Source organism: Amaranthus tricolor, chromosome 8 (genome assembly GCF_026212465.1).
Source record: "Amaranthus tricolor cultivar Red isolate AtriRed21 chromosome 8, ASM2621246v1, whole genome shotgun sequence".
Lineage (NCBI taxonomy): Eukaryota > Viridiplantae > Streptophyta > Magnoliopsida > Caryophyllales > Amaranthaceae > Amaranthus > Amaranthus tricolor.
The window spans coordinates 31,518,785-31,530,208 of record NC_080054.1 but is presented as its reverse complement, the minus strand read 5'-3'; the positions used below and the strand labels follow the sequence as shown (position 1 = coordinate 31,530,208).

The following is an 11,424-nucleotide window of genomic DNA, read 5'->3' as shown; positions in this document are numbered from 1 at the left end:
TGTGTTTTCAGTTCGCGAAAGAATGGGCCAGTCGATTCGCTCCAGTGGCAAGACTACCTACGCGGATTGCGGATTTGAACTCCCGTCAACGACATGCTTTAGAAATATACCTTAATGATTGTAGAGATTTATTTGATGAATGGCAAATTGATCAAGGGCAAGGCCCTGAATAGTCTGTACTGAAACTATTTTACATTATTTATTGCATTTATTTTCGTCAATGATTGCATTTATTTTACATAAATATACACACTAACCCACATCACACATATACATGTATATTTGTCTACCAACATTATAAATTCCTCCTATTAATCAAAGAAATAAATAAATTGTTAACACCACACAATGTAGTATAATTATGGATTATATACAACTTTTAATGAATGTCGTGTATAAATTCTATGGAGTATCTAAATTTACAGCATCGTCAGCGGTGTTATTTGTTGGTGGGTGTGACCCGCGTAGATTATTCCACAGCATAATCCTCGTAGTGAAATTTGTGTCAAGATCTTTCGCAAAATTGTCAGCTGCTTGTTTCCAACGTGGGTGGATCGGCGGCAGAGGGGATGAATCGTCGTTCATAAAAAGTTGAACAAAATGATTTCGATTAACCCAAAGTATATGTATTAGTTTGTTTACACTTCTCGCGGCCTGTGCTTTTCTTAACGGAAGAATCAAACAGTTGTATTGCGGATTCCCGTCAGCAGCACCATAATAAGCAATGGCAATGTTAAGAAACGTTGCTGCAGAGTAGAAAGCCATCGGTGCATCGAACCAGTGCATGAAAGGAGCAGGTCCATCGGTGTGTGAACCTACTCTGAATATTGACTCGTCTAGTGACTCCTGAGATAGATACAAAGTTAGGTATTGCGCTCTGTTCATTTGCATTTCCATACTCATAGCACGTCTTAAAAGAGGCCATGCTTCCTCGCCTCCCAGCTCTGTGACGGCAATTGCTCTAAATCCACAGTTACCATCACCTAACACATCAATCCAGTCGAACAAATAAGAAGGAAGCATGAATGGGATGTAATCAGGCCATGGAAACAGTGAGAAATCACGACCTCCTGGATCATCTACAATAAATGTAAATTAAGTTAATATGCGTAAATAACAAATAATTAATGAAAAAAACTAAAAATTAAGTCAATTACCGGATAAGTTGAAACTGAACTTAATTCCTACTGAAGATTGCGTCTCTCGGCCACTAGATCTGCCACTTGATCTCCCGCGAGAAGAAGATCTAGACCCTCGACCACGAGAAGTTGATCGGCTATATTCAAATGAACTTTTTCTCCTTCTCATGGTTTTACTAGTGCTTGGTCTTCCCTTTCTCGGTGGACTAGCGTAAGGCTCAGGTATATCCGCACCATCTGGGTATAATTCATAATCAAGTACCTCAGCCATTCGGCGAACAAAAGCGGGATCAGATTTAAGGACTTCATCGACCAGAGATTCAAAGTACTCTTTGCCATTGGCGTTCGCGTTTCGTACTTCTTCATTGGGTTCGTCTCCTACCTCTGTGTACCTCAAAGTACTCCAGAATTCATGAATGTCATCCAAATACAAAGCACCATGTGATCCAATGGTCATTTGTAAATAACATGCACACGGAAATCCATGGGTTTTTTGAAGTACACAACCGCATTTGTTCAATGCAAAATCACCCAGTTCTAACATGCGGTTAAACTCATTCTGGATCTGCTCCAAGGCATAGAGAGACACGTGGCGATATAGAGGTCTAAAGAAATACTGTCATAGCGTTCTTGGTACAGAAGTCATGTATTCCTGTAGCGATTGTCGGATTTTAGCTTGTTGATTTGTAATCTGTGCGTGCGCCCTTTTGAAAAGGGTATCGAATGAGCTATTACCGCTACCAAGGTAATACTTAAAAGACGAGTGTTGGCTTTCCACTCTGCTGGTAGTATGGTTACCCAAGTGTAAACAATCATTCGTCCACGCACGCACAAATTTCTCTCTAAGTGGAATCCATGTTCCAGTCAAATACCGAACGACCCTTCGGTTCCTAACCGACCACGTACTGACGATCCCTTCCCATCTCTTTTCATATTCCCGGATTGTAGCACTTTCAACCAAGGGGTTCCATCTACTTTTCCTGAATAACTGCCCTTGTTGATTTTTCTTGCCGCCGCACAACTTGTCCACCATGTTCTCAACATCGTTGCCAATATGCCAGGTGCATAACAAATGACGTACATCTACATTAAACAAAACAGTGAACGTAATTAAGACATTATCAATAGATATAACCATAATAATGAACTCACAAAGCGTTTTTACCTGGGAAGACGTCACGAATAGCTGCAGATAAACCTTCGTCACGATCGGTTACAATGACGCTAAGAGTCTGAGCAGTGCCGAAAATATCTCTCAATCCCTGCAGCACCCACGAGTACGACACAGCCGCCTCATCTCGCATCAAACAAAACGCAACCAAGAAGTTGTGATTTGTTGGCGTCATTCCGATCACTTCACATAGTGACCACTTTGGTTTGTTCGTTTTGTACGTTGTATCTATCAGCACAACATACGGCCACGTACGTATCATTTGGATTGAAGTAGGATTTGCAATTAAAAGTCTGCTCAAGTGCCCGTCATTATCCAACTCTGTCCAGACCACATAATTATGTTCTGTGGCCATATGAAGACAGTGTTGAAGGGGAGTTCTGCCCTCAATTTCATCTCTCCTTATTGATTGCCTAATATTATATATCTGATTCATACTAGCATAAAAACCAGGAAAATTATCTCTAATAGAATTCATAATAAAGGCCGGTTGCATTCCGGTTACACTAAGCTGTCGTATGTGCTCCCGAATATCTACATTAATCCTCGCCCTTACATGACCATCTCTGTACACCAAGAACGGGTGGTTATGTTTTCCCTTTTCACCAGGACACACCCTTACCGTCCAAGGTCTTTCTCCTGGTTTACGACTACTTCCTACAATCATAAATTTACACCCACAACTCCTACTTTTAGAACCAGGTCGGGCAACATTATCTACATTATCTACATCACCCCTAAGTTTACCATAGCGGTGACATCTTAAATAACAACTAACTCTGGAACGTCCTTCTTTCTTTTTATAAGAAGCACGTGTAAATTGAAAACCAATTGTTATTGCTATCGCATCGGCCCAACTATGTAACTCATCTATGGAGATAAATTCCCTATCCGTAACAAAGTGACTGGAGCAGTCTACGTTGTCTCCAAAGTTTTCAAACTCCTGCACATTTGAAATGATATAAATTAAGTACATTAATGACTACAATAATAATAATTGGATTAATAATAACAACAACAACAACAACAACAATAATAATAATAATAATAATAATAATAATAATAATAATAAAAAATAAATAAATAAATAGATAACGATAAATCAAACTAATAATGACAATAACAATAACAATTTTAATAATAATAAAAACATTACGTTAATAAAAAAATTTAAAAACATTTAAAATAAATAAATAATGACAAGACAAATAATAACAATAATAATAATAGTAATAATAATGACAACAAATACAACAATAATAATAATAATTATAACAATAATAAATAAATAAATAATTAAATAAATAAATAAATTACGTAAATTAAAATATTAAAAATTTTAAAAAATAAAAATATCAACAATAAAAATTATAATAATGACAACAACAATAATAATAATAATAATAGTACTAACAATAATTATAATAATAATTTAAAAAAACATTAATACGTAAATAAAAAAATAAAAAAAAAAAAATTAATAAACCAGTCGCACAAATCTGGGCGACTAACCCATGGTCCAGTCGCACAAAATTGGGCGACTGGACCATGGATCAGTCGCCCAAATTTGTGCGACTGGACCATGGGTTAGTCGCCCAAATTTGTGCGACTGAACCATGGTTCAGTCGCCTAGATTTGTGCGACTTGTTTTTTTTTTTTTTTTCGAACGACAATTTTACGTACCGCATCCGACTCATAGTCGCTTTCGTTAGCTATATTCAACCAATTACGCCTTACAACTTCTTTAACACTTTTTAGAGAGATAGTACCAGTTTTTTAGAGAGATAGTATCGTGTTTGAATTCGTACTTCAAACGCATCTCAGAATTCGATATATATAGACAAATCATCCGCATTAAATTCTTAATAGTGTTATTAAGCGTGATTTACATTTATTAATTATGTTTTAACTCCAATGGCATTTTTGTAATTTTTTTAAATCCAGGGGCAATTAAGTAATTTTAAGAGGTGGCGAAAAAATGAAAAGGGGTGACGAAAAATAGCAACACCCTTTTAATAACACTCGTCTTCCCTCCATTCAATATATTCATTCATCTATCATTTCATTTCTGCATCTCTCTTTCTCTCTCTCTTCCACTTTATCTGCTCTTTTTTTTTTTTATATATATTTTTTATCATCAATTCATTATCTCTCTCTTCTTCACGTGACACTCCCTCAACCTCAACTCTCCACTCTTTCTTTCAATTTCCAAATCTCAAAACACTTCATTCTGCTTTTCTACTTGACTTTATTTAGATCAGTCATTAGATCTTCCTTCTTTGTTGTTTGAGTTGTTGATGATTGAGTGTTTCATACTTACCAGCCTCCATATCCATGCCTTTATCTCTTTTCTTCTTCTTCTTTTTCTTCTTCTTCTTCCTGATCAGTACTTGCTCTGGACAACCTTGTTCTTTCAGATCTACAAACACTCAACAATGTCCTCCTTTCAATTCAACCCCTCCATTCCCTTTCTCCACTTCTCCTGGTTGTGGTCACCCTTCTTTTCAACTCCACTGTTCTTCCCCCTTTTCTCTCCTTTCTATCAACAATCTCTCTTTCTCTCTCCTCAATTATGATTCTTCTTCTTCTACTCTCACTCTCTCCCTCATTTCTCTCTCGTCCTTTTCCAATTCCAACCCCAACCACCCTTCTACTTCTTGCCCTTCTCTTTCTAATTTCCCTTCTATTCCTTCTCAACCCATTTTATTCAACAACTCCCCCTTTCAAATCTCTGATTCTTCATGCTCCCGTTTCTCTCTCCTTAAACCTTGCCCTCCTCCCACCCTCTCTCTCCCTAACTGCACTCTTTGTCCATGGCATTGCTCTCTTGTTAAAACCCCTCTTCGTCTTCTCCACGATTGCGCCCCCTCTTCTCCACCCATTTCTGAACAAGGTTGTCAAAGTGATGTTCTTGGTTACCTGGATAATATGCTTGAAATGGGTATCCAAGTTCAATTTCATAAGGAAAACGATGATTTCTTCACCAAGTGTGATGATTGTCGCTTAAACAAAAATGGGATTTGTGGCTTCAACTCTTCTCATCCAAATAAACCATTTTTGTGCTTTCGCCAAACTGTTTTCCCTCCCTCTTTGCTAATTCAACATAAGAACAAACTTGCTCTTCTTTCCTCTCTTTTTATCCTCCTCTGTTTACTCTGTTTTCTTGCAGTTTCTTTCTTTACTTGCAAAAAATGGAGACTTGGTGGGAGTAATTTTAGTCCAGAAGATCCCATGGCGCTTTTTCTTCATAATCATCGATCTGCTTCCCTTCTTCCTCCGGTTTTCACCTACGAAGAGCTTGAATCTTCAACGAATGGGTTCGACCCCAAGAGAAAAATCGGAGATGGTGGGTTCGGGTCCGTATTTTTGGGTCATTTAATTGACGGTCGAACTGTAGCCGTTAAATATCTACATCGTCAAGGTGGTAAAGTAGTGTCCACGAAATCGTTTTGTAATGAGATTTTGATATTGTCATCAATTGATCATCCGAATCTGGTTAAACTCCATGGGTATTGTAGTGACCCACGAGGGTTATTATTGGTGTATGATTATATACCAAATGGTACCTTAGCTGACCATTTACATGGTTCAAACCGTAAAATTTCCGGTTTGCTAAATTGCTCCACACGGGTTGATATTGCTTTGCAGATTGCTATAGCAATGGAGTACCTGCATTTTACGGTTCAACCTCCGGTGGTTCACCGTGATATTACGACGACGAATATATTTGTGGATCAGAATATGCGAGTTCGGGTTGGAGATTTTGGGTTGTCCAGATTGTTGATTTGTGGTGAGAAAAGTTTGTCTGGTGAATTATCCGGCTCATCTTCAGGCTGTGTTTGGACGGGACCGCAAGGGACTCCAGGTTATCTAGACCCGGATTATCATAAGTCATTCAGGCTAACTGAAAAGAGTGATGTGTACAGTTTTGGGGTTGTTCTTTTAGAATTGATAACTGGGTTGAAGGCTGTGGATCAAATGAGAGAAAAAAAGGAAGTGGGTTTGGTGGATATGGTGGTATCTAGGATCCAATTAGGGTTGTTGGAGGAAGTTGTGGATCCAACATTGGCTGCTGAGGGTCTAACAGTAGTGGAAAGTGTGGCGGCAGTAGCAGAGCTGGCATTTCGGTGTGTGGCCGCTGATAAGGATGATCGACCAGATGCTCATGAAATCGTAGCAGAGCTGCGGCGGATATGGAGCCGCAGTCGTGGTTGCGGGGGATAAACTGGAGTTGTATGATTTGGTGATGTAAAAAGTAAAAGATTATCAGTTATAGATAGAAGCATGAATGAATGATTTTGTGATGACAGTATCATAAGAAGATTGACAATGTTTGATGTCACTTTGTATACTAAAATTATACTCTAGTTTTTGAATCCAGTAGAATAAATATATTTTTGTAGCTGGTTGTTATATATTTTTCTACTTCATTTCTTTTAAAGATTCCTACTTCCTACTTCGTGCCATCAAAATCAGCTATGTTGTCTGTCATACTCATTGGGACTTCGGTCCACTTCCTACGTAAGAGTTGCTCCATATGTTCACAATCATTCAAGTTAAGACATGAAACAAATGAAATCAAAAAAACTACCACATCAGTTATGTCATGTGTACTTCCCACAACTAATTTCCAATCTCATAAACATAAGAGGTCTTATGTTGAGAATTGAGATTAAGATCCAATTACCAAATCACTCGTGTATGTCAAGTAACTATGGATACATTTTACACGTTTTTAACACAATTACCTCTTTACTACCTTTAGTTGCCAATTCTGCACCAACATTCCTCCATTGTTCTTTTGTATATTCTGTTAATAGTTATTACATTACATTCACCTATTAAAACTTAAAAGTACAAACTCTCCAAATGGTTTGCGTTATTAGCTGCTTTTAAAGCAGCTTCCTCTTTGCCCAACATCAAATACCCTTTCTCCTGATACATATATCAAAAATTTACTAGGAGTATTTCCCACTTATTTGTTGCTAAAAATACAAGAAATTGAGATTCAAAACACATACCAGTAAACGCCATAAAAAGGGTACACCATCCCTTGTTTCAACTCGTCTCTCAATGACCTCGATCACTAAATTAACTAACAAAAATTAGGAGGCAACAACTTGCTAATGCATAATGAATAGTCTTAAGCTGAAATCAAACCTTTGGCAGCTTTTCCCGTATTCAGTAGTAGGCTATACCAAACTTCATTAAACACGTCAATTTGTTCATCAGATGCCCCAATCACCTTGAATAATACAGTCAAATCTATCAGTTAATCAAGCAATATTAGACTAGAACTACAAATCAGTTTTCCCAAAGAAACTTGCATGTCTAGAGTCTGGACTTGGTATCACGAACAATGACGAATGCTTTGAATGGATGAACGGATGAACCAAACATAATACCTTATAGTCGCAAGCGTCAAAATCTGAACCCAACTTCTGTAGCGCAGCCTCATCATTACCCCTACCATACTCATATAACGCTTCTGCAAGCTGCCAAACAATCAAGAAAACAATTTAATCATTTAAAAGAATGTTAAACGATCAAAAGTTATTGGATAACCGATAACAGAACCCAGACATAACAATGGACATACAGAAAGTCCTTTTTTCATCAGCTTCTGCTTCTTATCCTTCATTTTTGACACTCTACATAAGGATAGAGAATAGCAAATCAATAACAAATAGAACCTGAGTAAGCAGATTTTCTCATCTCGAAAAAGAAAGAAGTATGGAGAGTTTCTCAATAGACTTACTTGAAATTTAAGCCTTCAAGTAAGTTTTGTGCTGCAGGAACATTGTCATTGCTTGTTAAGGCCCAAAGTATAAGCAAATCAAGCTGCCACTCCAAGTACCAAAGAGCCTAAACATAACAAGGAACGTACAAGTTTTACTTGCTGCACTTCATTTCTAAAATCTACCATAAATATGCGTAATGCATTTACGTTGCACTCATTGTGTTGGGATTAAGGTTTTAACATTGCTGTTGTGTAGTACCATAAGCATGCACTTTGTCGAAATAATGATACATCATTCAAATAATTTCTCTCAAACAACGTTATCATTCATTGAATGGACCAAGGGTAGCTGATCATATAAAGCAAAGAATGAGGGTCCTCCAATTATGCACCATAAATCGAAGGTTATTCTTCATTTAAAGGATTAAAGAGTAATTAATGAAAGAGACAAGCGGCTTCTCCAAGTAGGTAAGCACACCCACCCAATAAGAATGTTAGCATATACTCATATACTTCACATGAATAACTCATAGCAATCTGAATTCATTAGATCATCACAATCTGTTGCATATAGGGTGCAAAAGTGCAATACACAAATGCCACTTTTAAAAAACATTTGTAAATTTCTTGTGCTTTAAGCTTGATAGCTAAAAAAATCATATCATGCATCTGCTTCAATCTGTAATGCTTCAACAATTTACTGCAGAAGACAATATTTTACTCACTTTGTCAGTCAAAAGTTCAGCTAAATTCTTCAAACTGTCCTTAAAGAGACTTATTTCACCCCTTATATGTAACCTCAATAGCAATCCTAATGCATTTAGAATGACCTGAAACAAACTAGAAAAATTAAAAAGATATGAGCTTGAAAATTTTATCTTGTGACAGAATCAGAGATGAATAAACCTCTGAGCGTGCAGCATCAGGTTTATCTAGTTCCCTCATAATACAATGGTCATACACATACAGGACCTTCGCAACCGGAGAATGACCTTCCAAGTAACAAATAGCAACATGCCACCAATTATGTGCATACCTGGAGACCAAATACTAGCCCTTAGCAGAGGATGGCAACGAAAGAATATATAATCTAAATATGAGCAGTCTAACATTGACAAGATACAAACATGTGCAATGAAATTCCTTACTAAATACACACATGAATGAAGAACAAGAACTCCATGAAGGCGAGCATTCCACCATGAATTGTACAGCTTCAGCAAAACGACATTCATATTGAAGAATATGGCACAGCTGCATTGACAGAGCTTATGTTAACTGACAATTTAACACCATTACACATGTGAACAAGTGCATGCATGTTCAGCAACAAAATCTTAATGGCATGATTACAAACTTGAAGTATATATTAATTCGCTTCTTTCCAAGAATTTCCTTCTATAAGGTTCAGATAGAGAGAAACTGAGAACCGTATTTCTGATACATGGTGAATTCTCCACTGCCAGAAGGCTAATCTTTTAGAAATATAGTCATAGTACTCGCAACAAAATAGAATTGAGGAACAAGTCAAACACATACAAACTATGTTACTCAGACTTTTCATTTCACCTCAAGGCTCAAGCCTCAAGTACAATATTGATCCTTCACATTCCAACATGGAAGTGCGCATGTGACACTTCATTTTGGACCACAGAAAAAGAAAGATTTGATCGAACACAGACCTGTGTGACTGTGTCTAACTCAACTAAGGCTAAGCAACATACCCTACTAGTCTGTACTAAAGGTATTTCGGAATTGCAAAAGAAGGCCCTAAAATATTCGACTCACACAATGTTGCGCCCAAACATCTTCCTTGTTGATCTCAAGTCCCTTTCTTGCTGCTCTTTCTGCATCCTTCATGCATCCGAGCTCCAAAAGAGGAAAGGAAAGCATGCCATGAATAAAGGCTTCATTTTCATTCTCGGGCAGTACCTAAGTAGATCAACATCCATAATTTTCTAGAGTCAATAACTGACGCACAGAACACATATACTAATCATACACTATTTGTTCAACATCAGTACTATGGTCGAAGATGACCTGTTTAACAAGATCAAGAGATGGCCTTGGCTGCCCCATATAGAAGCAAAGAATTTGAGCCCTCTTCAAAGAGACCAGGTCTCTAGGAAAGTCTTTCAACAACTGCAACAAGAAAAATGCAAAGAAAAAAATTAGACATCACCTAAGAATATGATTTTAGCATAAACATGTAGTTGAGAATTGAGACTATCAAAGGCAGCAACATAGATTCATCTTATTAAGAGTATAATATGTCAAAACTCTATGAACAAGTAAAGGATTTTTCTTCCATTTTGGTTATTGATTGCTCAAACCAATGAGCTCTTACAAATTAACCTTGAAATTTGTTAGTTTATACTTGAAAGTTCAATACTAAAGTAAAAACAAAATTCAAAGCAAGACATTAAAAATAGCTACAAGACAAGTGACAACAAATTCAACAATTAATTCGTGGGACATAAAATTGAAACCTTAAAATGCATCTCCAAAGCAACATCCTCATCCCCATCCTCAGAGATCAAACAAGAAACAGCATCAAACACAGCTTTCTCATAATCTGTTGCTTCATCCTGCATCATAAACCCCAATTACCCAACATCACACAATTAGCAGAATAATCTCAAATTGAAAATTAATTGCAGAAAACAAGAGAAAGGTGGAATTTTACATAGTGAGACTTTGCGGATTGAAGAAAGGAAAGAGCTTCAGAAAGTCGAGCAGGAAAGCAGTGATGGGCAGCCAAAATATTGGCTAAAACACAAGTTTCATCATGAATAGCAGCCTCTAATACGATTGCCCTTTTTCGCCCAAAGTTCAACACCTTCAGTTAAAATAAGATACCAACCAATCGATTAACATTCATATCACTGAAACAAGAAGAGGGAAAGGAAAAAGAGAGAATATGAACCTGGTAATAGAAGTCATTAATGGCAGATATACAATTATCAGAGGAGGTTCTCACTTGATAACCCCATGTATCCAATTTAACCCCTTCTTCTCCCATTTGCTTTTCTCTGCTTCTGAATGATCAAAAGAGTTGTGACTTGTGAGGCGAAAACTACTACACTCTGCAATTTATTATTATTTTTTTTTTGTTGTTTGAGTTTGTTGGATAATCAAAGTTTGCCAACTTCAATTTAGGGGGCATTTATCATAAGATCAAAAATAAAAAATAAAAATCAAGGGGCATCACTAAACGAATGAATAATTATTATTAATATTTATTATTATTATTATTATTATTATTATTATTATTATTATTATTATTATAGGAGTATTAATTAATCCATAATGATGCATTTTAGACTTTAGTATTAGTGCCACGTAAAAGTTGGAGCTGAGACGGTTGGGAGGGA

General features: G+C 36.8%; 3 protein-coding genes across 5 annotated transcripts; 1 reads left to right on the top strand and 2 right to left on the bottom strand.

The window, feature by feature from the left end:
- Positions 1-281: 281 nt before the first annotated feature.
- Positions 282-1,748, bottom strand: LOC130820532 (uncharacterized). The gene is made up of 2 exons (XM_057685944.1): positions 1,158-1,748; positions 282-1,079 (listed from the first exon to the last, which is right to left on the bottom strand). The coding sequence occupies exons 1-2, from the start codon at positions 1,681-1,683 to the stop codon at positions 403-405; spliced, it is 1,203 nt and encodes a 400-aa protein (XP_057541927.1). The 5' UTR covers positions 1,684-1,748; the 3' UTR covers positions 282-402.
- On the bottom strand, positions 1,748-11,193 carry LOC130820530 (uncharacterized). 3 transcript variants are annotated; one of them, XM_057685939.1, is made up of 15 exons: positions 10,977-11,193; positions 10,737-10,889; positions 10,540-10,638; positions 10,091-10,192; positions 9,839-9,982; positions 9,210-9,304; positions 8,957-9,086; positions 8,776-8,880; positions 8,069-8,175; positions 7,910-7,961; positions 7,716-7,805; positions 7,471-7,555; positions 7,332-7,405; positions 2,305-3,253; positions 1,748-2,222 (listed from the first exon to the last, which is right to left on the bottom strand). In XM_057685939.1, the coding sequence occupies exons 1-15, from the start codon at positions 11,070-11,072 to the stop codon at positions 1,759-1,761; spliced, it is 2,745 nt and encodes a 914-aa protein (XP_057541922.1). In that variant the 5' UTR covers positions 11,073-11,193; the 3' UTR covers positions 1,748-1,758. The 3 variants fall into 3 exon arrangements, with proteins under 3 accessions (XP_057541922.1, XP_057541924.1, XP_057541925.1); XM_057685941.1 differs by having other exon boundaries at positions 7,332-7,396; XM_057685942.1 differs by lacking the exons at positions 1,748-2,222; positions 2,305-3,253 and adding an exon at positions 6,913-7,245 and having other exon boundaries at positions 7,332-7,396; positions 10,977-11,188.
- Positions 4,257-6,647, top strand: LOC130820531 (LEAF RUST 10 DISEASE-RESISTANCE LOCUS RECEPTOR-LIKE PROTEIN KINASE-like 1.5). Its single transcript, XM_057685943.1, has one exon. It carries the CDS (start codon positions 4,645-4,647, stop codon positions 6,532-6,534), a length of 1,890 nt encoding a protein of 629 aa, XP_057541926.1. The 5' UTR covers positions 4,257-4,644; the 3' UTR covers positions 6,535-6,647.
- Positions 11,194-11,424: the final 231 nt, after the last annotated feature.

What these genes read in the sequence shown, in the direction of transcription:
- LOC130820532 (XM_057685944.1), bottom strand. Translation starts at nt 1,683, where the DNA reads ATGTTAGAACTGGGTGATTTTGCATTGAACAAATGCGGTTGTGTACTT. An exon ending in GTTCAGTTTCAACTTATCCG is followed by an intron (nt 1,080 to 1,157) that starts GTAATTGACTTA and finishes CATTTATTGTAG; the next exon opens with ATGATCCAGGAGGTCGTGAT.
- LOC130820531 (XM_057685943.1), top strand. Translation starts at nt 4,645, where the DNA reads ATGCCTTTATCTCTTTTCTTCTTCTTCTTTTTCTTCTTCTTCTTCCTG.
- LOC130820530 (XM_057685939.1), bottom strand. Translation starts at nt 11,072, where the DNA reads ATGGGAGAAGAAGGGGTTAAATTGGATACATGGGGTTATCAAGTGAGA. An exon ending in CTCTTGATCTTGTTAAACAG is followed by an intron (nt 9,983 to 10,090) that starts GTCATCTTCGAC and finishes TGATCTACTTAG; the next exon opens with GTACTGCCCGAGAATGAAAA. An exon ending in CTTGAAGGCTTAAATTTCAA is followed by an intron (nt 7,962 to 8,068) that starts GTAAGTCTATTG and finishes ATCCTTATGTAG; the next exon opens with AGTGTCAAAAATGAAGGATA.